Raw genomic sequence first — 26,912 nt, forward strand, 5'->3', positions numbered from 1 at the left:
GCACTTCAAACTGGCTCTCTGGCAATGTAGAAGATCCAAGATAACTCTTGACTGAACAGGCATCTGGTTCATTGAATTAGCTAATTCATTGAATTAACTTTTCTTATACAAAGCAGAATTCACAGCAAAGCTTTTTGGGTTGGTTCTCTTGGCAATGCAAACAAACTTATTTAGCTCTACTCTCAACAGGATGTTGCAATGCCCAATCAGCTTTAAACTGACCTTTATTACATTTGCTTATAGCAAAGTAGCTAGAAAACGTGTCTTTCAAACTCTGCTATTCCCTCTCAAGGCTGGTGCCCTTAATTGCTATTTGTTCCACTCTTTTCCTATTGGACTCAATATATTCAGTGGCTAAAGTCATCTTTCTCAGAAGAAAAGAGAGATGAAGAGACATAAAGAAATTGAGAGGAGAGAACAGGAGGGAAGGGGAGGAGAAGAGAAGAAAGAGGAGTGGAAAGGAGAGGAGAGTGAGGAAGGAGAAGGGAAGGGAGAAGAGTGAGTATGTGTGTGTATGAGAGTGAGATGGAAAGAGAAAATAAGAGGCAGGGAGAAAGGAGAGAGAGAGAGAGGAATGAGGGAGAGAGGGAGAGAGAATAATAGAGAGAAGGGGCGAGAAACAGAGAGACAGAGACAGAGACAGAAAAAACAGACAGAGAGTAAGATGTTTTCAAAGCAATAAAATAACATGGCCATTCTCTATCCATAAATCCTGTTCTACTATATTATTCATATAATAAGTTTGTCAATAGTTTATGTGTTTGAACTACTTACCTGGGACACCTGGTGGCCCAGGGTTTCCTGGAAAACCTGATTGTCCTTTGTCACCAACTGGGCCAGGTAGGCCAAATCCTGGTGGGCCAGGAAAGCCTATATCACCAGGACTCCCAGGAAACCCAACTCCTCCAGGGGGACCTCGTTCTCCTTTTGGTCCTACTGAACCCTTTAATAAAAAATATATATCCATCATACATGTTCATTTCATAATCTTAGGAGGTTTTGGTAAATAGGTGTTCTATAGTTATTAATCATCTTTTTTAAGCAGCATTGTTTTATTATCTAATTTAATTGAAAGCTAAAGACAGATTATTCTATTGTTCTCCAATCCTCCAACCCCCCTAGAGCTTTTCCTAATTACAGTGAGAAAATATCCCAATATGTCTTCAAAAACAATATATCAGTACTTGAAATTTAATATCTCAAGCAAATCTCTCAGAATCATTCCTGCTGTGCCAAATCATTAGTTTCGAGGACCTGTGCTTCCCCAAATCTCAGCTTGAAATCCATCATCATTATCACTATTTTCTCATTCCCAACTATTATAGACTTGACACTAACTTTAGTGACTTTGACACTAACTTTATATCTGAACACTAGTCAAATTATTTGTTAAAAACAGATAGTTATTCAAATTATGTCTTTATTCTGCTTTGCACTGGAATTAAAGTTTATAAACTGAATTATGAAAATAAATATACCGGTGAGCCTTTAGGACCCTGAAGACCAGGATGGCCATCTCTTCCAGGTGTTCCTGCCCTTCCGGGGATACCTGGTTGTCCTGGAAAACCTGGTTCTCCCTTATCACCTTTGAGTTTTGCATCAAAAAATATCTCTCCAGGCTCTCCCTTTGCTCCTGGAACACCTCTCTGTCCTGGCAAACCTGGAGGCCCCTGTAGTAATAAAATAATACAATATTATTAAACACACTGATTTGTCTAATAATCAACTCACACAATAATGCTTTCTGCCATGAAAGAAGAAATGTGGTTTTTTCTTTGAATGATATTTACTATGAAACTAGATATTGTTCAATTGTTTCATTTGTGTCTTTTTGATCCCATTTTGGGGTCTTCTGGGCAAAATTGATTATTAGAGTGATTTGCCACTTCGTTTTACAGCTCATTTTCAGCAGAGGAATCTGAGGCAAAGAGATGGTTAAGTGACATTAGGAAGTGTCTGAGGCCACATCTGAACTCACAAAGATGAGTCTTCCTTATCTTTATTCCAGGCCTGGTACTCTATCCACTGAAGCATCTAGCTGTCCACAGAACCAGTTCCTATGTGATAAAGTGCTGATTCTTCTTTCTGTTACTTTTCAAAACATTACATTTTGCTCCTCTGGATATTTCAAACATAGAAGAGAAATAGCATGGAATTTGTATACAGTTCCATGCAGGTAACATGCTTTTCCTCACAACTTCTCAAATCGGTGCAGAGTATTTGCATGTGCACTGACATAGGAGGAGAAATCCAAAGAGTCCTTTCCTCGTGTGGTGCCAAATGTTTGGGGGGCCATTAGAGCCACAGTGCAAGGATGCTCGATTCCTTATTTTCAACTGTTATTGGAGATTAGTCAATGAGAGGTGAGACTAGACACACTGGGTTCTTTTTTCCCCTCAGGCTAATCACTACTGAAGTAGTAAAGGTTTCCTTTTAGGTTTGTACCCTTTGTTCTAGGAGATAAGGACGTCCAGGACTATGTGTGGAAACTGGAAAGCCAATATTCAGCCAACTCTATAATTAGCCACTTATGAGCAGTCAGAAGACTAGAATTTACTTTCCCAAGAGCCACATATTAGAATACATTTATTTTTCAATTCCTGGAAAGCCAGATCTGCTCAGAATGTGCACACCCACAGATGTTTTCTCATCCAGCAGTTCATGGTTCTCAAGGAAATTGCAAGTGTTTCAAATGACCGAAATAAATCCAAATTACTTGTTCTTTTAGAACCAAGAAACAGCTTCTGCTTTCTACCTGATTTAGTATAATTTGGTTAAGCTTAATCGCAGAGGATATTCTAGTACAGTATCTGGTTTTAATTCCTCCTCATTCCCACTCCCATTTCCCAAGGGTCCTCTCTTTGGATACATGGGTTTTTCAACAGAGGCACACTTAGTTTATAGTGGGATAAGCCAGTTATCCTTCCCATGGTAAATGCCTAATTGCTCCTTTCTGCAATGGATTGATTCATTGTTCAACCCATTTCCAGGGTCCTGGGGAGTATGTAAAGCAATCTTCTCCCTAATTTGGGATTGTCCACTGCACTAACGGGCTGAACACATCAATGTACCAGAAGGCGACATATGTTTAAAAAAGGATAGTTAGTCAAACTATGTAAAACACAGAGTATATATTCAGTGAGGCTGGGAGTAGCTACAAAATAATTGTCTTGGCAACCTTGTATAATTGCAGTAATGTTCTAAACTCTATGTACAAAGATAAGATCCTTACAGGATCAGAAACTTAGAGCCAGAAGACTCTTGGTTGTCACCTAGTCCAACTCTCAGTTTAGAGGTGAGGAAATTGATGCCCAGCAGGGTGGACTGGCTTGTCTAAAATCACACAGGTATAATCTAGCACCCTCTCCAATGTATTTATCTTGTCTACCACAGTACCAGCTACACATTAGGCAAAATAGATACTGGCTACTAGGGGCAGCTAGGTGGCTCAGGGAATAGAGACTCAGACCTGGAGATGAGATTCTTGGGTTCAAATCCAGCCTCAGAAACTTCCTAGCTACTTGACCCTGAGCAAATTGCTTAACCCCCATTGTGTGGCCCTTGTCACTCCTCTGCCTTGGAACCAGTACTTAGTATGGAAGACAGAAGGGAAGGGTTTTTAAAAAAATAGATACTGGCTGCTTCAATACTGAATGAATACTGAATGGCAAATGGCCATTCCAGAAATCATTAGCTTTCCTCCAGTTAAGGGATCAAGATGAACAACTTACAAATAAATGCCAGTGTATATTTTTCTTCATCTAAATCTTAGCAAGTGTAAATCTTGGAAAAGCAAGTTCTTTGACTTTCTTTTTAAAGTTATTATTCTATGTTGACAAGTATTATTATATATAATTGGGAAAATAGAATATATTTTAATTAAAAGTTATAATTCCTAGAACAACATAGAGTTCAGTTCAAGCCTGGTTACTGAGATATATATCACTATCATTTATAGAAGTATCTATCTAAGGGGGCAGCTGGGTGGCTCAGTGGATTGAGAGTCAGGCCTAGAGATGGGAGGTCCTGGATTCAAATCTGGGCACAGACACTTCCTAGCTGTGTGACCCTGGGCAAGTCACTTGACCCCCATTTCCAGCCCTTACCACTCTTCTGCCTTGGAGCTAATACACAGTATTGCCTCCAAGACAGAAGGTGAGGGTTTAAAAAACAATAAGTATCTATCTATAGATCCACATATAAGTATATTTAATTATTTACATATTACATATATACTATTATATGTATTATATATACTTATATTAGTAAATATTTAAATAGGTATATGCAGATATATGTATGCTCTATTTTATATATAAATAGGAAATATATAAATTAAAGAACTATGTGGATCATAGTGTTTATGTATTTATATAAACACATATTGTTCATATATTTGAAGATTAAGTCATATGAGATAATAATTGAAAAGAGCTTAAAACAGCATCTGGCACATAGTAAGTTCTATATAAATTTTAGCTATTATTAGTTTACCTAAGCCCATTTAATAATTATTGATATTGGAAATAATCCATTAAAGAAAAAAATAATACTTTCCTGGTCCTCCTCCCTACTTTGACTATTTGGTCAACTTTGCTGTCAGGAAACACTGTTTTTTCAAAGCAAAATATCTGAGAAATATTATTGAGGCAATTGGTGAAATCTCAGACTATATACCAATTTGTAATCTGAAAGCATTACTCTATAGTTTTGACTGATCCCTTGGTAGCTGTTTAAAGTTGCACAGTTAAATGCACAAGAGATACTTGTAAAGCACATAGCACAGAGCCTGGCACATTGTAGGCACTATGTAAATACTAGATATTATTATAATTACCATCATTAAATTCATTATTTCAACAAAGTTTATACTAATAAAAAATAATCATAGTTTTTTAGTAGCTAGATAAAAGAGTCATGCTTTTCATTATAGCATTTTTTTTAAACCCTGACCTTCCTCTTAGAATCAATACTGTGTATTGGCTCCAAGGCAGAAGAGTGGCAAGGGCTAGGCAATGGGGGTCAAGTGACTTGCCCAGGGTCACACAGCTGGGAAGTGGCTGAGGCCAGATTTGAACCTAAGACCTCCTGTCTCTAGGCCTGGCTCTCAATCCACTGAGCTACCCAGCTGCCCCCATAGGATTTTTAAAAATATTGTTTTTTCAATTCTTCATTAAAAGCTAGTCACACCCGTGTGTGTGTGTGTGTGTGTGTGTGTGTGTGTGTGTGTGTGTGTGTGTTTGTAAAATCAGGTACTCAAAGTAGGGCCTACTCTTTCCTTACCTTCTACCTTTTTCTTTTTTTCTTGTCTTCTTATCCCTCACTCTCTTCCCCCTCCCTGTCTCCCAAACTTCCTTCCTCTCCTCATTCTCCTTTTCTGTTTCTTTAAATAAGGTCTTCAAGGGCATCAGGACTAATCTCAAACAAAATTTTAAGGAAGAAATATCTCATGTGCCTTAGAAGAAAAGCTGATAAAGGAGAGATGAAATAGATGGAAGAGCATCCTTCTTCCATTTCCTCAACGTTCCCATGTCTTTGATAGTCATCATTGACTGAGTTTCCTCAGTTCAGCTGAATTCTTAATTTATTTAGATACACTTACAATAATTGCAATTCCCAGCTCAGGGTGCAAGATTATTCTGGAAAGCCAAGAGGTCAAGATTTAACTTCAAAAGGAAACAAATGGTTGTTTGCTTCAAGCTATTTCACTTTTACTTGAACTGCCCCAGTTCTGGCCCTCTTACACACAGAAGCTTCTAGCAAGCTAAGAAAACACCTGCCCAGTTTACATCCCTTCGGGAAATTCTGCTACAACAAAAGAGACCAATGAAAGAGATTTCATTTTTTTTCTAAATTAAAGACAGCACAATAAGGAATCAGAGATACTAGGTAATGCTTAAATTGAACAGAAGGAACATGGATTGAGTAAACAAAGCAATGACATTTCATTGCATTAGAAAACAGTATTGATTTTGCATAACAAAATAATCTCTAATACTTTTTTACCTATTTTTTCAATTACTCTCTCTCTCACAGTAAGCTAGAGACAGAACTTAGAAGGTTTCATGTAATGGTGATGACCACCAAGTGACCTGAATAATAAGGAAGATAGTAAAGTGAGCTAAACAATAAGGATTTCCCAAAGTATCACAGGGTTTGAAAATAACCCAAAATGATAACAATTATGACGAAAAGGCATAATAAACTCTTGGAAAAAGAATACTGTAATCCATGTTTCCCAGTAATGTAACAAAAAAGTATGTCTAGCCTATTCACTAATTAGTTTTGGGGGAGTATCTTGCTATGATGGCACTGCTTGAGAAAAATGCAATAGAAAACCAAACTGCTTGCCCATTGCAATTGCTCAGGGATGCCACGGGAGGGCACTAGGCTACGTTTTGTTTGCTTTGAAAAATTGCTAAAATTGGAGCTACAGAGATTCTACCAGAAGATGGCATAGCATCCCTTAAATCTATGGCGTGCATAGAAATACCAAGACCAGGTTTGTGGAAATGTGGAAAAAGCAAACCCAGATCTGCTCTGATTTCCACAAACTTGACCTATTTGAGATTCAGTGAATCAATCTTATGTTAGGAAGACAAATGATATGACTGGCTCACTCAGAAATATGGTATTTCTTTTGTGTGAGGCAAAATAGCAATAAAAAATAAACATATAATTTGTCTTAAAATGAGAATAAGCATTTATTAAGCACCTACTATGTGCTAAGCACTTTCTGAATATGATTTTATTAGATACTCATTATCTCATTTGATATCTTCAAAGATAGACTTAAGTTCATAATGGTAGACTTACAGTCATCCCTGCAAGACCATTATGTCCAGGTAAACCTCTGTCTCCCTTGGCACCTGGCTGTCCTGGAAAACCTAAACAAAAAAATGGAGGGAAGGAGGAATGAATATAGCACATGACTCAAACATAACATCACATTTTTTCCACATTAAAATCCCTAATTCAATGATAAAAAGTGGGAACATCTTTATAGAAAGTAGATATTCAAGAAAAATGTAATAGTAAAAATGCTAGTGAAAACTACAGTTATCTTGACAGTTAGACAGTCTGAAAGAAAGGAAAGGAACTCTAAGGCCATGTAAAGTGTCTTGGGAGCAGATTTTTTTAAAGTAATTTCTCTTTTGGGAACAGATGTCTTCCAGAAGAATGTTGTATTCACTTTTTTGGCAAAAAGGATTAAATTCATCCAGCAATAGGACTTTGTAAAGAGACTGTCTCTGTAACCATTTATTTTATAACTATTTGGCTCTTAGTAAATTCTTTGCTCTAATAAGTTAGAGAATACAACATTATTTTATACCATGTGGGCAGAAAAGTTATATAAAAATTCATATTCCTCTTTATAATAATCCAGGAACTGAGAAGCCATAGTGGTGATTATCAATCCTTCTGACCAAGAATGATGCTACTTGAGATACTATCTGTGCCCAAGAAGTGTCTCAACCAATCAGAGTCAAAGTTAATGATCTTACCTATTTCTCCTTGTGGTCCTCGAGGACCTGGAAGTCCAGGTCGTCCTGGTTCTACATCACACGTTAGGCATTTTTGACCTTTGTCACCTGGAAAATGAAATGTATATTTAATGTGAGCAGACTATATGTAAAGAAATCTTCAGTACATTATGCTGACCAAGTAAAATAAAGGTAAATGGGTCACTTTTACTAGCAAACATTTTTAAAATTAGATTTTTCAAAAGATCATATCTTTTTGTTCTATTGGTTTTTGAATAGGTAATAGAATTGGTATATCTCTTGGTATGATCTTTTTTTCCCCCCTGTGGACAATTAAGACACTTTTTACCCATTCTTTCATTCTGCTCTGAATCCAGTGTTTCACATGCAACCAATTTTTGCCTCAAATGTTCTCAGCAACAACAAAAATGAGGAACATTCCCCCTCAGCCCCCACAATAAAGATTGAAGCAGTAAACTTTTAGATCGTATATGATTTTTTTTGTCTTTGTTGGTCTTTTAGGGAGAGGGGTAAACTCTTTTCTACCTCATAATATTTTATATATTGTGAAAACCTTTAAATACTTTATAATTTTAATTTATTCTGTTTATGTAAGCTATATTATGGCTGAGTGCTCTCTCCACACTTTTTTGTCATTCAGTCATTTTTCAGTAATGTCTATCTGTGACCTCATTTGGGGTCTTCTTGGAAAAGATATTGGAATAGTTCATCATTCTTTCTCCAGTTCATTTGACATATGAGGAAATCTTCAGGCAAACAGGGCTAAGTGACTTGCCCAGGGTCACACAGCAAATGATGTCTGAAGCCATATTTGAATTCACAAAGATGAGTCTTCCTGATTCCAGACCCAGCAACTCTATCCACTTTGCCACCTAGATGCCCCCTCTCCACAGACTAGGCACTCAATAAATGTTGTTGACTAATAGATGACAATCAAAGAGAAAAAGAACCAGTGCACCAATCTGAAATTAAGGTCTTGTGGAGAAAACAATGCATACCACACCATAGAGACAAATGGTATGACATATTTTCCCTATCTTCTCAGAAGCATTATTCAATCCAAGAAAAGTCTTTTGATAATTTAGGTGCACTTACGCTTGTAGGTATAGGTTTTAAAGATGAAACCTTCAATTACCTTGTTTCTAAGCAAATTGTTGGCATGCCAGAGGGGAAAAAAGCATAGAAACCATTATTACTAGAGAAGTGAAGAAAATCAATGCCTATTGCTATCCCATTTCACCTACTGGACATTCTTTCCCACTTGCCTATTCTTGAAATCTTCCTATTCTTTGTCCAGCCGCCCTTTTTCCAGTCACCTAGCCAATGTTCTTTCATACTGTAAGCATTCCTTTGAAAGTGTGAACTGATACCTGAGGTGTTAGTTCACACCACCTGAAGTAAGTCCCTGTTGAAATGACACAGTGTGGGATCAAAATAATGGGGCAGCTGCCTACTCAAAGTTAGTTAACGCCCATGTAGAGAGAAAGGTAAACAAATATGGAGACATGTATATTCAGAGGTAGAAGTATAAACAGCTCTCTATAGGTACATGTGGGCACATAGAGCCAGAAGGCCAAAAGTTGCCCTACCATAAATGTTACATATGACTTGTCAAAGGGGTAAAAAAATAAGTGAATTCACCAAGCACTAAGCAGTAAGTCAGGACCATTAAATTAAGATTTACAAAGAAGGAAGCTTTAGATTGACTTCTAGACTTTTGGTATGCTTAAACTTTTGTTGGTTTGTTATTTTAATTTTGATGACTTTAGTGAAACACTGGCATTCACAAGACTTTGAGCTCCTGAAATTTTAAATGAAAATGCATGCTAATGTTTCCATTCTGACCCAGAGTCTGATCTGCTGAACTTGTCTACATGAGCATTACTCACATAAAATCACATGGAAATGGCAAACGAACAATGATACTGACCCTGAGGGATAAAGATCTACAAAATTTCCCTATTTTTCTAGGACATTTTCATCTCAGAAGCTCAAAATGATACAATTTCCAAAGAAGTAGCAAAAGACAATTATTCAAAAACTATATCTTGAGAGTATTCCACACACCCAAGATTTACAAACTTAGTATCAGTTGTGAACACTGAGTTGTTGGTTTTTTTTTTTTAATAAATCCTTAAACCCTTAAAATAAATTACCTTTCTCTCCCATCTCCCCTGCCAATCCTGGTCGCCCAGGACTTCCTGGTGGACCTTGATCTCCACGTGGTCCAGGCTGGCATTCCACAATTCCATCTAGAATTGAAACAAAATAAAGAAGAAATTTTATTTTACAGAATCAGGACTTCCTAGGAGATAGCTGGCAGGAAGTTTCACACTTTACAGCCACCCTTTTGGGATAGCTACTACAAATTTTGCTTAACTATCATTAGAGATATGCTGAGGTCTATCGTTAACTGATATCCCCCTTATTACTAAGTTAGCGAAAGAATCTGGACCTAGATCTTTCTGAATCTAAACACCATACCACACTGCCTTTCTCAAGTCCATCTCATTGGTATTACAAAGAGAGTCTATGAGAGATGATGGTAAAATAAAAGAGACTGGACTGGCTCATCTCTAAGATCTTTTATAGATGACAATCCTACAATACCATAACTAATGCTATAAATACAATTAATAGGCTGCTCAGGGAACCCTTTAATCACCCCTCACTGGAATAGCAGAATAGTATGCCTGTATATTTATGATGCCAAGGCAATTTAGAGTAAATGGGCAAAGCAATACAAATAACTTAAAATCCAAATCAAAAACTAGGGAAATCCTAGATGGCAAGGTATAAAAATTAATATTATGATCTATGGTGAACAGCTTCTGTCTATTAAGATTATTTGCAGACACAGATGGCCTGGAACTCATTGTAAGCATATGGGAAATAAAGACAGTCATGGAATTCAGTAGGAAATTCTAGACAAGGCTGTTTAACTTGTGCATGGTTAATGAACCATTAACGTGCCCCAAGGTGGCAATTAGCTTTAAGCTATCTCTTTGCCCAAGTCATATTGTGTACACAAACATATTCTCATTCATAAAATACCCTTTAATGCCTCATGATTTCTGTGCTTATTTTATATGTTAGTCTATAAAGGGCTATGGTAGGTTGGTAGGAAATTAGCTAATCTAATATGCCTAACATGAATAACAGAAGCAGGTAAATCACATACTTAGCAGAAGTGTCCTTAAGCATGACAGCATGGCACATTGGAATGAAAACTGGGTAAAATACCATTTAATACTTAAGTAAAACTGGGAAAGTCATTGAACATCTTTATGCCTCAGTTTCAACTGTAAAATAAGGAGACTGGACTGACTGGATGACCTCGAAGGTCTCTTCCAATTCTATATTATGATCCCATGACCTCATTAGTGTATGTAGTAGTACCGAACATTTATCTAGCCTTTAAGGTTTACAAAGTGCTATGTATGCTGTCTCATTTGATCATCTTTGTTTTTATTATTGCCAATATTATTGCTATTTTATAGGTGAAATTTAATTTGAGAGAGGATAAGTGACTTGCCCTAGGAGAAGAAATGTCAACGCACTGTAGTATCTTTGCCAAGAAAATTCCCAATGGAGTCATGAAGAGTTGAACATGACTAAAAAACCACTGAACAACAACTAAAAAGTGACTTTCCCAGGGTCACATAGCTAGTAAATGTCTGAGATGAGATTTGAACTCAGGTCACCTTAAGCCCCAGTCCAGCAATCTTACCCATTATACCACCTCACTTTCTCAGTTTATTTTCCTATCAAGATGTCTATATATTCTAAAGTCTCATTGATGGGGCTTTACCATTAAATCTGATGCCATGTTATAGGAAAGGATTTTCTAATTCTAATTCTAATCTAATTGACATTTTAGTAATTAAATCTCCTTAAATGATGATCAAAGCAAAGCTTACACACACTCTTACTCCATATTAAATAGTATTATAGAGACATTCCATAACATACCTAGTGACAAAAATTAATGTTGAATTGTATTATATATTAGTAATATTTCTGTGAAATTTACTCCTAATTCTCAAGGCACTGAAATGGTCTGAAACATTTTGTCTTTTGTAAAATACTTTGACAAGATAAAAAGGTTACCTATGAATAAAAATACCCTTCAAAGGCATTTTAAAGCTCTGGGGGAGGATCAGTCACTTGTCCCTAGATGGGTAAACTTTCACTATCTGAAGAGTAGCCCTCCACCCTGGGATTGAAATAATGGGGAAGGAGTTGAGATCTCTAATCCACTTCCTCTTTCAAAAGATCTGCCAATTGAGACTGCCAGGGAAAGTCCAAAGTACAAACTATCAAGCCAATCAGAAAGAGGGCAAACCTCCCTATAAAAGAGAGGGTCAGGGCTTAAAGAGCATCTTTCCACATAAGAGACAGACATGATGAACTCATTTTTTATTAATAAATAGCATGCCCCTATTAATAAATTATATTAACATGGAGAAAATGATCTCAGATTATTTGTTAAAATTCTAGGCACTATACTAACAATTTAAATTTTCCATTCATAATAACCTTTAATCATTGAGCTTGTCTCCTTATTCTTTAAAGAGCTGACTCCTTAATCTACAGGCTTTGTTTGAGATCCTGAGTAGGTTTGAAGCTTTCTTGCCTCACTCTAACTCTTAAGAGCAGGCTGAATTAAAAGGGAAACAAATAACTTAATAAATATAACTTACTTGTATGGCCTGGTAAACCAGGAGCTCCAGGAGGCCCAGGAAGTCCTGGAACCCCATCTCTTCCACTTGGTCCAGGCAATGATTGTCCTGGAGGACCCGGGTCACCTTTTTCTCCTCTTTCTCCCGGAAATCCAGGAGCACCAATTTGCCCTGGGACTGGGTAGCCTTAAATCAGAAAATAAGCAATTAGTATTAAAGGACACATTCTAACCCATTCCCTTGCCAAGCATACACACACACACACACACACACACACACACACACACAGAACCCCACAACCACTAAAAAATATGATTTCATTTTACAGAGTAAAAGAGAAGTAGTCTAGTAGATAATTCCTCAATATGTATTAAGTGCCCATGGACACATGATATTACATTGGATATGCTCTAAGACTTAGCTAACTGAACCTCCATGGATAAAATATGTAACATTCATACAGACAGATATGAAAGAATATATAGATATTTTTATGATATTTAGGCTTCAATGTTTGTCACTTATCTTGAAATGATGAAAGAATACTCTAAATATTCAAATCAGAAGCAATAAGAAAAATATAAAATTTCTCTCTAAGGAATGAAAACATGTCCTATGTGTAGAAACTAGGGTTAGATGAAAGGAAAAATTAAAACAAAAAGGAAAGGGTAGTAAATAGATTATTTTTCTGGACATAGCAACAGAAGAGATCTAACAAGTGGGTACCTAAAGGCCTCAAAAACTAGAACATAAGAAATGTAGTTTCACGATGAATTATGATTATTCATGTCAAGATTTTAAGTAGGAATATTGCCCAAGAAATTAACTGTTTTGGTAATGATAGTTTCCTCCCTAAAGGCTCTCTATGTGATTGAAATTGCAAGTTCAGATCAATATACAGGTCCAAATACATGCATAGATATGCACATACATCCATTAATACACAGAGAAAAACATATATATGTGTGTATGAGGAAGAGAAAGAGGAAGAGAGAAAGAGAGAGAGAGAGAGAGAGAGAGAGAGAGAGAGAGAGAGAGAGAGAGAGAAAGAGAGAGAGAGAGATGAGAACTGAGTCATTCTCCTAAGGTGTAGAGAAATTGTGATCTATGTGAATGAGGGGAGAGTTCTGACATTGACAAAATCACAAAATCATAGACTTTTTAAAGTACTGAACAAGTTAGTTAAGAAGATAACTTAGTCTCTAATAATTCAAACAAATATATATTGTATGTTCTGAGACTATGGATTTAGGAAAGTAGTTCTAAATGCTTTCAGATACATAATGTGTGTGTGTGTGTGTGTGTGTGTGTGTGTGTGTGTGTGAAAGGAGGGAGAGACAGAGTTCTCACTCTCAAGAAGTTTTCAATGAAATTAAGGTAGAAAACCTATAACACTAAGAAAACAAATGAGTGCTAAGATAGATAAGATAAGATAAGATAAGATAAGATAAGATAAGATAAGATAAGATAAGATAAGATAAGATGAGAAAACAACATAATTATAACACGACTTCAGAGAACAAATTCAGTCTCAACTAGAGTATTTAAGAAAGACTTCACAGAGAAGGCAAAAGCTGAAGTGGGCTTTGAAAGATGGGTAGAAGAGAGCAGGTTCTACACAAAAGGTTGGGCAGAGATACCGTAATTAGCATGATGATTTGGAAAGTGGAAACATGAAAAAGTCTAATTGTCATTGTGAATTTGTATTAAGAATTAATGTAGGGGTTTCTTATTAAGTCCCTGAAAGCCAGAGGAGTCAGAATTTAATAGGAGAGACAAAATGAGGTCACTATAGATTCTGGAATTGGGCAAATATACTAAACAAGATAAATAAAAGGAAAGAGAAACCGTATTTAGAGGACAACTTATAATTAGACTGTGTTGTAGTAATCCCACTGTGCAAATGAGTATAAACATATACACGTGGAATATCTTAAGATGAATTATATATTTAAATATAATTATACCTAACACATTTATACATATTCATTATCATCCCAAAATTATTTATATCATTTTTATTTTAATTATTTTAAATAATTATTTTTATTTTCATTAGTTAATTTGTCTGTTCAACAAAAATTTAACTTCTTAAATTTGCACTTATTTTTTTTTAAACCCTTACTGTCCTTCTTGGAGTCAATACTATGTATTGGCTCCAAGGCAGAAGAGTGGTAAGGGCTAGGCAATGGGGGTCAAGTGACTTGCCCAGGATCGCACAGCTGGGAAGTGTCTGAGGTCAGATTTGAACCTAGGACCTCCCATCTCTAGGTCTGGCTTTCAATCCACTGAGCTACCCAGCTGCCCCCTTAAATTTCACTTCTTAAATTAAGCAGAATGTGCAAATCAATTTCCATGAAGATCTATAATATTTATTACACACTGAAGAAAATCCAGGTAAAATGGGGGGGGGGAGGGGAATTCCTAATATAAATCAAATTTTTACCTGGAGGACCTGGTGGACCTGGGACACCTAAGAAGAGAAAGAAACAGAGAGTTATAAGAATTAAGCTTGTCAGGTTTATCACTTGATTGGTTTATCTCCCCAAACCATAACTCATGCTAATGAAGACAGAGAAAAATGCACCTGAAAAAGTAAAGAAATAGTTCTACATGAGCCTCATATATCCCCCAAAGAACAGAAAAGTAGTAATACACTCTTCTTTCTTCAGGCAATGCTATTATCTATCAGAATAAATTCATTTTAATTTTTCAAAAACTCTTAGCTTCTGTCTTAGAATTAATACAAAGTATAGCTTCCAAAGCAGAAAAGAGGTGAGGGCTAGGCAATTGGGGTTAAGTGATTTACCCAGAGACACATAGCGAGGAAGTGCCTGAGGTCACTTGGACCCAGGGCCCTCCCATCTCCAGGTCTGAACTGCCCCATCCATTCATTTTCAACAGTAAATATAATGAGCATTTAATTACATAAAACAAACACATCAAAGTACTACCAAAAAGTCCCTCTCCCCATGTGCAAATTTGTAATTATTACATAGGCTTGTAATATAAACACATATTCAGTGTGCCATGGTTTAAAGTAAAAGGTAAAATCTCAGTCATTGCTCTTTTCAAAATATAATTCTGACAATTTCAGTAGAATGGATTCAGCCCAAAAAGGATCAAAAAGAAACTTACCTTTTTGACCTGGTTCACCTTGTAATCCTGGAGCACCTGGATATCCCTTCTCTCCCTTTTCGCCTCCTGGTTGTGTGCTTATAACCTATATCAAAGGAGGGAAAGATGTCCCTGAATACTAGGCTCTGTAGATGAATCCAGAATATGTCCATATATGGGAAGAAAATCGTTAGACCTCTGTCAAAGACATGTTCAACATCTGCTTATAGCAAGTGGAGCCATAAGTTGCCCTTTAAGAGCTATTAAAGCAGATAAGAGTAGCTGTGAATGGAGAGAACCCAACATTTCTCAGGTTTCCTTAACACAGAAATCAGCCAGACACCTTGGCAAAGATGTAAGAATTAATATCAATGGGTTGATGATGTTATTTTGGTTTGTTTTCTCTAATTTAAAAAAAGCCTAAGGGATGCCTAAGCATACATACTTTAGCCATGGTATGGATGGATTCTCAACTAAAACAGCCAGTAACAAAAGGATATTTCTAAATTTACCAAGGAAATACTTATGGGAGATGCTAGCCAGCATATTCTTTTTTTTAATTTTCTTTATTTTAACTCAGTAACAAATCTGCACATAAGTTTTCCAAGGTTTCATGATTTATGTTGCCTCCCTCCCCTCTTCCCTCATCTTTCCCATAGTTTACAAGCAATTCCAATTAGTCAGGACATTCCTAACAAGCTAATGGATGGTATGGAGGTACCAAACATAAAAGAGAGCTTCTCCTTAAAAGCAATCCCAAGAGACGAAAGCAGACAAGCAGGCTGGGAAATACATTCATAACTTGTACCTACACCCAATATACCATTCTCACAAACGCTAATTTATTTACACTCAAGAAAAGCTACAAAACCAAGTCTTTCCAGATTAACATCAGCGAACACACACAAACACTCATTATTGTTGCTATTTTTTATATTATGTCAATTTGTCTTGTTTTTGATGGCTCGGGGCTCTCTAGAAGAGAAAACAAAGTACCAATCTAAAAAACTGAATAAAAATAAGCAAAAATCCTCTTGCAAAATGTATCATATTTTTGGTACATACTTCTCCTTTAAAAAAAAAAAGTCACATACAGGAAATATTTTAACTAATAAAAAGGAAAGAAAAAGAATGACACCCAGGCATTTTTCCCATTTTTCCAAAAAGGGTGATAATTGATCATTTACACCTATAGACAACTCCATGGACAGAGTGTAACTATCATGGCAACACATGAAATAGAAATGAGCCAAGATGATGGGAAAGGCAGTCTTGGAAAGATTCCTATGTAACTGTTAAGCCCTATCCTTCTTGGCCTATAATTTAAAAGTTTTAAAGATATTCACCAAGACAAAGGCCTTACACTCATCTCTCGGAAGTCTTTTGAGGCAACCCTGGATTCTTCAAAGATTTAGCAGCTGCATGCAAACTTGCACAGAAGCCTGCCAAGCCAATAAGACCTTAAATAGAGTCTTAATTGAGGTCAATGACTGTGTGTCAGTCAATTAAGTACCAGTTTGGTCAAAGTGAAAAAAGGGTTCAACACAAGGATGATCATAGAAAGATGAATTTTTATTCATCACAAAGGCAATCTAATCAGGCATGTTAGGAATGATGATCTACATTAATTAAAGGAAAACAATGAGAAATTCAAGGGACTTAAAGCACCAAAATATAAGAATACACATCTAAGATTTATTTTACTTACAGAGCCTGGTGGACCTGGAGGGCCAGTTTGTCCTTTGTCTCCCTAAAAAATAAATGAATTCAACATTTATTCTATTATTGTAAAAATTACATTGCAATTGATGATACTATTAAATACTTCATATTTCTGTAAAATAGAACTTTATTTTTTTATTTTTATTTTTTTATTTTATTTTATTATTATTATTATTTTATTTTTATTATTATATAATATTAGGCCCTTGAACTCTTTAAATGAGATTATCAAATGAAATAATGTTTGTAAAGTTCTTAGTGTAATATTTATTGGGAAAAGAGAGGGGGATTAGAAAACTGGGGGATAATGTGAGGTTTGTAGCAGGGTATGGAGGAGTTGCCCCTTCCCCCACCAACTGTCAGTCTTATTTCCTTTCCACATTAGTATAGTATTTGCTACAGAGTAGGCACTATATCAATGTGAGTTATCATCATCATCATTATTATTATTCATAATATTATCTTAATTGATCCAGATAACAACCCTGGGAGTAAAGGTCTTCCGTTATCCCCATTTTGCAGTTGAAAAACTTATTATTATTAATAACAATAATAATTATTAATATTAACCATAGGTAAATAGACATAAAGTGTCATGTCAATAGTAGTATCAATTAATATACATATGAAATTTGATATATTAACTTTGAGTCTCATCTTTTCCTCTACACTATTCTTCAGAATTTTTTTTCAAACCCTTACCTTCCTCTTAGAATCAATACTGTGTATTGGCTCCAAGGCAGAAGAGTGGTAAGGGCTAGGCAATGGGGGTCAAGTGACTTGCCCAGCCATGAAGTGTCTGAGACCAGATTTGAACCTAGGACCTCCCATCTCTGGGCCTGGCTCTCAATCCACTGAGCAGCCCAGCTGCCCCTTCTTCGGGATCTTTTGATAACATCTTCTATTTCCTTATCCTTTACTCTAGTCTAAGATGAAGAAACAATCCTTCTTAGCCAGGCCATCTTATCTCCTTTCTTTCTCATAATCCTCCCCTTTTCTACTCTCCAATTTCTTCCTATATTGTGATTCATTCTTTACTGACTACAAATATGCCCAAACTTTCATTCATTCGTGGGGGGGGGGGAATTTTTATTTGTTCCTGCCATTCTCTCAACCTATCATCCAGAACCAGCTCCTAGGAAGAGCTCACTTTATTATCTGCACCCCTTTATTAATCCACATTCACTCCTCATTCCCTTGCAATCTGACTTCAAATTTAATCACTCAGATAAAACGATCTTTCCAATAATAACAAGTTCTCTTAGTTCTCAAATTTGATGGTCTTTTCTCAATTCTTACCCTTCTTAATTTTGGGTCACTAAAAGACTGTCCTAAATTAGTCAGCCATTACGTGTAAGAGGAGAAAGCTGAACAGAGGTGGCCACCAGCCAGAGACCAGCTGATGAATATCTGTTATTCAGAGAAATGTGAAGAAGTATGGTGATCCCTAAAATAATGAGAAGGCTTTCTCATTTACCTTGGAGAATGGAGTCACCCTCTCTTCCAAGTCTGTTTTTGCTTTTTTTAAAATGAGATAATAAATGTTCCTTTCGATTTTACAAAATGAGCATCATGATTATTTCACACATATATATAAATGTTCCTTATAAACATAAAACATTATTAAAATGTAAGGTTTTATTACTTATGTCTGTGCTTCTCTTGCTCCCTGTTCTAAATCCAAACAATAGAGTAAAATATGAGCTTTGTTGTTTAAAAAAAAAAAGAAAAGTAAAGTATCTTTTACTTTTAAGTTTCTTGATTGAATTTTATTCTTCAGGCTCTCCTTACAGAAAATAAAGGACTCCCTGGTTTAAATTTTTTTAAAGGCACAGTTGTAAGACATAACTTTTAAAGTACAAATACAATGTCATACTCACCTTAGGACCATCTCGACCTGGTATTCCTGGGAATCCTGCTTCACCTGGAAACCCCTAAAATAGATGGGCAAAACAATTGCATTGGCATGTTGTAAAAGTGGGTATATGCATATAGGCTAAGATAAAAGAATTATAAATACTTACAGGGCTCCCCCTTTCTCCTTTTTCACCATCTTTTCCCGGTTTCCCCTAGACAACAGAGAATGAACCATTAGCAGAATATACAATTATGACATAAAAGTGTCATGATTCAAAGAGGAAAAGAACAATCAGGCTCTCCATTCAGTTAAACTTCAGTTAAGCACATACTATACAGCCAAGGTCTTGAGTTGAATCCCTGAGGATACAAAAAATGAATGGCACTTTCTCTTGCCCTGACCACACTTATAATTTGCTAACTGGGTTTTACATGGTACTTTTAGATTTATGATATGTTTTCTTTTCAACAACCTTGTAGGATAGGCTATAAAAACTATCATCCACAATTTTTAATGCAAAGAAACCAAGGCTCAGTGAATGTAAGTGCCTTCTATAGGGTAAAATTTTGAGTTTTAAACCTAGATCTCTTTCCTCCAAGTACAACAGTCTTTTCACCATAACAAAAACACTCATATAACTATAAATAAAGAAAGATTAGATTAAATACAAAGAAGTGTGACATGCTATGAGATCAGAGAAAGAAAAGTTTAATTTCAGTTTGGGAGGAAAGAAAAGAATAATTGGCAGATGAGGCAGGCCTAAAGGTTAGTCTAGAAGATAAAAATAAAGGGAAAGTGAATATTCTAGGCATGCAGGAAAATATGATCAAATGTGTGTACACAGGTAAGAACAGAATAAGCACAGGAAACAGTCGTGTACTTTCCCAGTTTCATTAAGTATACAGGGCGAGTGATGGAGCATAAGGCAAAAAATGTAGGATGGACTCAGATTCAAAGAATCTTGAATTCCAGGCTAAAGTGTTTGGGGTTTATTTGTAATACACTCTAGATTTTAAAATTGTTGTATACTAAGATAATTGTGACATTGGTATGTAGAATACATTAGAAGGGAATGATATTGGAGTAAGAGAGACTAGAAAACATTGAAATAGTTCAGGTAAGAGAGAAATAGGGAGGAAAAAATTAGGTATCCATAAAAATCTGTTTTTAAAAAGTTAATAATCTTAAACTAGGATAGTAGCCATTGGAATAGAAAGAAGGACAAGTAAGAAAATATAGGTTAGAAAGAACTGATAGAAGTCAGAAACACATGGCTGCTGGTGTCTAGGGAGAAAGAGAGAGGAATCAAAGCTTATTTTCAAGTGTTGATCCTTATTGATCAGGAGAATGGCAATGTAAGCAGAAATACTGAAGAGTATTACTTTCTCTTATATAAGATCATTTAAATCTTAAGATTCTAAGTTTTTTTCTAGAGGTCTTTAAGAAGACAATCACTACCTTTACACAGCATTCAGAAAACACTTTCTAGATGACCCTACAGACCCTTTTTAGTCCATGATACTATGACCATATGATTCCATAGTTAGGGAAAAGATGTTTACTATAAGCAATAACGAAATTCATGGGTGAATATGATGAAAGCCACTTACTCGAGGCCCAGGTTTACCAGGTTCACCTTTCTCTCTTTCACCTGGCAACCCCTTTAAAAAAAGAGGGAGTGATTAGATATACTATTTTTTCAGATGATTTTTAACATAGACAACATTGTATTTTAAATGACAATATGAGTACAATAAATCTGTCAATGTTTCAAGTAATCAATTAAACTGGATTCCTGACATGAAAAGATATTTTAAGAGCTAATACTTACAGGAGCTCCAGGTTCTCCTTTTTGACCCTAATGAATTAAAAACACAAAAAACATAAGATTACTTCCAAATAATTGTAAAAGGCAGATAAAAGATAATGAAATCATCAAATCTTTTCTGATATACAAGAAAATAAACACAGAAGCTTGGTTAACTGGTACTTATGTTATGGTTTCCAGAAGTATAGACATGGATGTTGGAAAGAATTGAGCCAATATCAACCTGTATAACATAACTACATCTCCTGCTTCAGGATACCAAGAGTCTGCACTCTGTATATTCATACTAATTCCCAAACCCTCATATAGTTTTTTTATAATATCAGTAATTTTACCCAAGTAAATGCTGATGGGGCAATTCCAAATAAGAGATTCATGAGAAATGGGTTACTAGACATGAATTCGAAAGGAGAAAGCAAGCTCCAATATTAAAATTTTGCTTATATTTTAAAATTTAAGCATGTGTCATTTCCTCAGATTCTAGCAAATCAATGTGAGGATCACAGGGATGCTTAATATAACTCAGGATTGGGATTCTCAGGAGCATATATGGTTAAGATGCAAGATAACTTTTGAAAAAATGGATTTTGACCCATGTTCACTGTGACTTTTGGATATGCTTGAAATTAGGACATCAATGTTCATTAAATTTAACATACTTACTTTTTGTCCTTGAGTAATAAAATCTCCCTTTTTTCCTACTTGAGCTTGCCCTGGTTCACCTGGAGGTCCACTGACTCCTTGCTCACCCTATTGATTAAAAAAAGAGGGGGGTGATTAGGCATAGAAATTATCATATTGAGAAGAAAAATAAGGAAACTTAATACATTCTCAGCTGAGAATAGTCATGCTTGCAGAAATCTGGTCTTCTTTTTGGCTTCAAAACCATTAAATAGCAGATAGTGTGTGTGTGTGTGTGTGTGTGTGTGTGTGTGTGTGTGTGTGTGTGTGTGTGTGTGTGTGTGTGTATGACAGACAGGCAGATAGTCAGAGGGATTAGATTTGAAATTTCATTTGTTCATTGTTTTAGAGAACCCCCAGAGGAGAAACTCCTACTAATGAAGACTAGAACTTCTCTGCAACTTAAAGACTTTTGTCTATATCACTATAAGAATCCTTGGGTGCTTTCACTACAAAGAGCTCAAAGTGTATGCAGAATATGCAAAAATATCAATGAAATTTATCAATTTTTCAGATAATAAAATTAATTAATTAATTAATTGAGATATTTCTTATAGCCAGAGATATTTTAAGATCTAAAAACTACAGCAATTGGAATCGGCCTCGAGTACTGAGAAATTAAATAACTTATCCAATATTAGACAGACATTATATGTCAGAGTCAAGATTTGCATCCAGGCTTCCTGGCTTTGAGACTTTCTCTTCAGTATGCTATGTTGAGAACTATGTAAATGTTTGCATTTTACATGTGTGTGTATATACCCAAAGTCTATACATTCTGTAATACACAGAATCACAGAGACTACAGTTCTTCCATCATTTAGGAAGTTAAAAGAACAAATCAAATTAAAAAGTATGTATTGGGTTTTTAATTAAACTACTCTAAAGCTCAAGGAAAACTAGGCACAGATGTTTTAGCCTTTTGGCTAAGATTGTGATTGTGTGTGTGTGTGTGTGTGCGCGTGCGCACGTGCGTGCGTGCCTGCGTGCATACTGTAAACCTTAAAATTTCTTAGACTTATAAATGTTGGAAATTTCACCATTGGGAAATTTCATACTTGAAAAATTTCCTATTGATAGTGGGAACTCTATTGGAATGTGAACCCCATTGGCATGGGAGGTTCCTCTTCCTCCCTTCTTAAGATTACTTTAGGACAAAAACCTTTTGCTGAACAATGGAAAGGGCTTTGACCTATGCTTAAGCATAGAACAGGAAGTTCTTTGAGTCATGATTGATTTTAGAATTGATACAATAGAGATACTTGGAATGACAGAACCAGGTCTTGGAAAATACAATCTCCACCCTACTTAGAGTAACAGGATTTAGGAAGGGCTGCAGCAAAGATCAAGATTTAATTATTGAGAATATGACCTTCAACAGACATGTGCAAAGCCACAGACCTCTGGGTGGTCCTGGGTTAAGCTAGAGCCACCATTGGCACAGGAAAGACATGGACAGTGATTGGTAGATGTGAGAACTGAGGGGAGGGAACTTGGATGGTTTGCTTAAAGATAGAGGGGTCTGAGGACTGAAGGTGGTTGGTTGGAGAGGTGGTGCTTTGAGAGTTGGCTCTGAAGGAAGCTGGAGGTGGAGGCCCCTGAGACTGTTTCTCCATTTTGGTCACGTGAGTAATAGGGACTGATCTCCTTTCTTTGCCCCAGCTATCTAAGGGCTTGGGCCTTTTGGCCCAGCCTAAACAGAAGGGGTATTTAAGCCCTATTCCCTTCTCTCCCCTTTTCTCTCTCTCTCTCTCCCTCTCTGTCTCTCTCTCTCTGTCTCTCTCTCTCTCTCTCTCTCTCTCTCTCTAATACCTTTCTTCATCCTGTTTGTAATTAAACTCCATAAAAGGTTGACTGCTGACTTGAGTTTTCATTTAGGAATTACATAGCTGAATTCCTTGGCGACCTTAAATTAATATATATCAGTCTTTTAAAGTGATTTCCTTATCACAATACTCTTAGTAGATTCATTAGTGGAAATGAAAATGGAGTGAGGGTATGGTATGAATATTTCTGAAGTTGCTTGCCTTTCCAAGTCTATGAATCAAAAACATTTCTTCTGTAAATGACTTGATCTATTACTTAAATCCTTTAATGCTATTTAATTTTTTCATAGCTTAATTCTGCAAAATGATAGTAAAGTATGTAAAGGATGGGGCAATTTGTCATCTTTTTTGTGTTTCCCATAGTTTTTACATGTATTACATTGCCTTACATTGATTAATTACCTAATACATAATTGTATATTGGACTAGTTTTAACTGCCAACTTAATAGCAGAATAAAATCTTATGAAATTCTATTTCATTTCATTATACTTTAATTCTTTTAAAAGAGTTAATTGTCTTTTAATTTGAAAAGCAAAACATTTTGGAATTTTGGCATTTTAAAATATTTGAATACAATGAAGATCAATAGTTTTTAAAGTGTTTGTGGGTTTTTTACATTTTCTTTTTTTTTTCTAAAGAGAATGCAGTTTCTTATGATGTATCATTTTCAGTTATTTTAATGTGGACCAAGCATAAAGGCTTGGTTAAATGAAAGAAAGCCAGTGGATTTTAAAAGGGGATACTCATTTGAAAGAAATAAATATGTTGTCATCCCAAACCAAATGAGTTGAAGTAGAGATAAAACAGCTGACAAAAATGTGTTGCTTCTGTCATTTTCATCCCATCCTTATATCAATATATCCTTTTAAACTTTCATTGTAAAGAGATCAAAACGTATAGAGAATATGCAAGAAAAAGATATATGGCAAAGGAGGGCTGTAATACTAACAGCTACCATTTGGCAATTACATTTTTTAACTGTCTGCTGGAAGGCTCTTTCCTGTTGTGTATAGAAACTAAGTAGAAAAGTGGAAATACTTTATTATTTTAAAAATATTTTCAAATGAAAATCATCTGGAATCTAATGCAACTTACCTTGTCACCTTTGGGTCCTTGAAAACTCAAACCCATTTGACCCTGTGGGTTAAAAATTAGAACTTTATTATTATAGGAGTTTCTGTCTTTCAAAATTAGACACAAAGGCTATATAAATAGGCATAGTATTAAATGAATTAAATCTACAATGTAGTATTTTGACTGCCTCAAAAAATTCACAAATGTCATAACTATGTTTTATTTGATCACCACGAAAACATTCTTCTTCAGGTCATTAACAGCAGACTAAAAAATCAATTTGAAACCAACTTTGAAAGCTATCATTCCCTATACTGGATATAAGTCAAGTTAGCAAGCATTTAAGGGCCTGCTTCCAGGCGCCATGCTAAGTAAAAAGGCAAAAACAGACACAAGTACTCAAGAAATTCACAATCAGTGGGAAACAGATTACATGTTTACAAAGTTTCTTAAAGCCACTTAGTCAAAAAAAAAAAGTACATTTTTTAACTAAGAAATTTCACAATTTCTTTATTCTGATTATTTAAAATTCAAAACCAATAAAAAATTTTTACCTTTTCACCTGGAAGTCCTGGAGGGCCTGGTGGACCCTATAAAAGAAGACATTATAATTATGTAGATTTCTTTAAAAATGTTACCAAAGATAAATTTCAATTCTGATGGATTACTCATCCCATATATAATTTCTGTTTGCGTGTGTGTGTTTTCTGTTTTTAAAGAGGATAAAATTTCTTTTGATATATCATGTTGGGTGGGTTTTTATGTGAACCAGTCAATGGGCTTTAGTTAAATTAAGGAAAGCCAGTGGAATATAAAACTGGATACTTGTTTATGAAAAATACTGCAATAAATAGAATCTACACAGTGTAGAAACAATTTGATGTGTCTTTGAAAAGGGAAACACGACCATGTCATGTCCTGACCCTAAACCAAGTGAGTTAAGTGGAGATTAAATAGCTAATGAAAACGTGTATATGCATTTTATACACACACACACACACACACACACACACACACACACATATATATATATGTAGAGATAAAACTAAAATTAAAATTATGTGAAAGAGAGTCTTTGGTATTTTCTTTTTAATATTAATCTTTCAACATCTTATATTTGTGTTTTGATATACAATTTAGATCATTAAAGAGGTGACGTTACAAGATAAATATTTCTTTAACTTTGTTCCCTATTTACAACAAAATCTAAATGGCCACTAGCTATTGTTTCATACATAGATAATCCTATATAACCAATAAATACATGATTTATAAAAAAGAATGTGGTATATAGAAGCTGGCATTAAAGCCAGGAAGACCTGAGTTCAAGTATAACCTTTGAACCCTACTGGCTGGGTGACTTTGGTCAAGTCATTTAACCTTTAGGTCCTCAAGCAATGCTCTAAGACCAAACACTATAGAAAATGAGTTCCTGTGTTGGCTGTTGGTTGATCTGTGTGGATAGCACAGCATTCCCTATAGCAGTGATATCAAAGATCCACTCTCTATTCCTTTTTTCTTATAAGCAACATCACATTGTATCCTCTCTCCTACAGCTCTGGAAATTTTAACATACTGGTATGAGAGAATTCAGAGCAAAAGCAATTAAATCCTGCATGTTTTATAATGATAAAATATAATATTTCATCCAATGTTTCCTGCTATCTACTGTGGTGGGTAAAAGATGACATGACTGAGGAAGCAAAGGTTTGAGCTTCAGACTATATCAGTTTATTAAGCAATGCGTGTTGATTGCATAACAAATCAGCAGCAGACCTCCTCAGCTTAGGACCACACTACCCAACCAAAATTAATGGACAATGTTATATTGATCAAAATCCCCTGATGGGGACTGTTTAATGATACTTTAATGAAGCTTTATTGCAAAATAAATTCTCTTCTTTCCATGTTTTTCCCAAGAGATTTTACTAATGTATAGTAGAAGTAGGAACTTACAGGTGGTCCTGAGTAGCCTGGTGGACCATCCATGCCTGGTAATCCTGGATTTCCTCTTGGACCCTGTTTATTAGAGAGAAGAAAAGAACCACAAAAATCAGAGGAGAAATAGATAGGGGTTTTTATCTTACTTAGGGCTAAAGGGTGAATTTTTAAGAAACAAGATATAGGAGTACTTATAAAAATAAAATAGACAATTTTAATTGCATAAAACTAAAAATGTTTTGCATAAACCACAGTCAAAGTAACTAAGGAAGAAGGGAATCTATTGGTAGGGAAATCTTTATCAAATATTTCTGATAAAGATCTGATTGAAAACATGTAAGAAATTGAAACAAGAGTAATAGCTCTTCCCAAATGGATAAATGATCCAAGTATAAAAACAACTCTTAAAAGAAAAACTGAAAACAAATCATAACCTTCCAAATCACTATCACAAATGCAAATCTAAACAACTCTGGGGTATCATTTATATTCAAGAAAAGCCTGAAACAGTATTGGAGAGGCTACAGAAAGATAGACATCACGTGGAGTGTGAGATGGTCAAATCATTCTGGAATGCAATTTGAAATGATGCAATAATAGAAAAAGTGACCAAGAGGTTTATACCCTATAACCTGGAGAACATTTTGCTATTCATATAATTCAAGCAAGTTAAGGA

The 26,912-nt window shown here is 35.4% G+C and overlaps 1 protein-coding gene across 1 annotated transcript in view; it reads right to left on the minus strand.

The window, feature by feature from the left end:
* COL4A1 (collagen type IV alpha 1 chain) overlaps window positions 1-26,912 on the minus strand; it is a 201,568-nt gene that overhangs the window by 58,636 nt on the left and 116,020 nt on the right. Inside the window, exons 11-27 of the mRNA XM_056807802.1 lie at window positions 26,252-26,314; window positions 24,850-24,885; window positions 24,317-24,358; window positions 21,376-21,462; window positions 20,716-20,742; window positions 20,495-20,545; window positions 19,051-19,095; window positions 18,907-18,960; window positions 17,013-17,054; window positions 15,326-15,410; window positions 14,634-14,660; window positions 12,209-12,373; window positions 9,662-9,757; window positions 7,506-7,592; window positions 6,817-6,887; window positions 1,479-1,670; window positions 775-943 (exon numbers count right to left, since the gene is read on the minus strand). Of these exons, the coding sequence (XP_056663780.1) occupies window positions 775-943; window positions 1,479-1,670; window positions 6,817-6,887; window positions 7,506-7,592; window positions 9,662-9,757; window positions 12,209-12,373; window positions 14,634-14,660; window positions 15,326-15,410; window positions 17,013-17,054; window positions 18,907-18,960; window positions 19,051-19,095; window positions 20,495-20,545; window positions 20,716-20,742; window positions 21,376-21,462; window positions 24,317-24,358; window positions 24,850-24,885; window positions 26,252-26,314 (1,339 nt within the window). The remainder of the gene's footprint in view (window positions 1-774; window positions 944-1,478; window positions 1,671-6,816; window positions 6,888-7,505; window positions 7,593-9,661; window positions 9,758-12,208; window positions 12,374-14,633; window positions 14,661-15,325; window positions 15,411-17,012; window positions 17,055-18,906; window positions 18,961-19,050; window positions 19,096-20,494; window positions 20,546-20,715; window positions 20,743-21,375; window positions 21,463-24,316; window positions 24,359-24,849; window positions 24,886-26,251; window positions 26,315-26,912) is intronic.

This window comes from Monodelphis domestica, chromosome 8 (genome assembly GCF_027887165.1).
Source record: "Monodelphis domestica isolate mMonDom1 chromosome 8, mMonDom1.pri, whole genome shotgun sequence".
NCBI lineage: Eukaryota > Metazoa > Chordata > Mammalia > Didelphimorphia > Didelphidae > Monodelphis > Monodelphis domestica.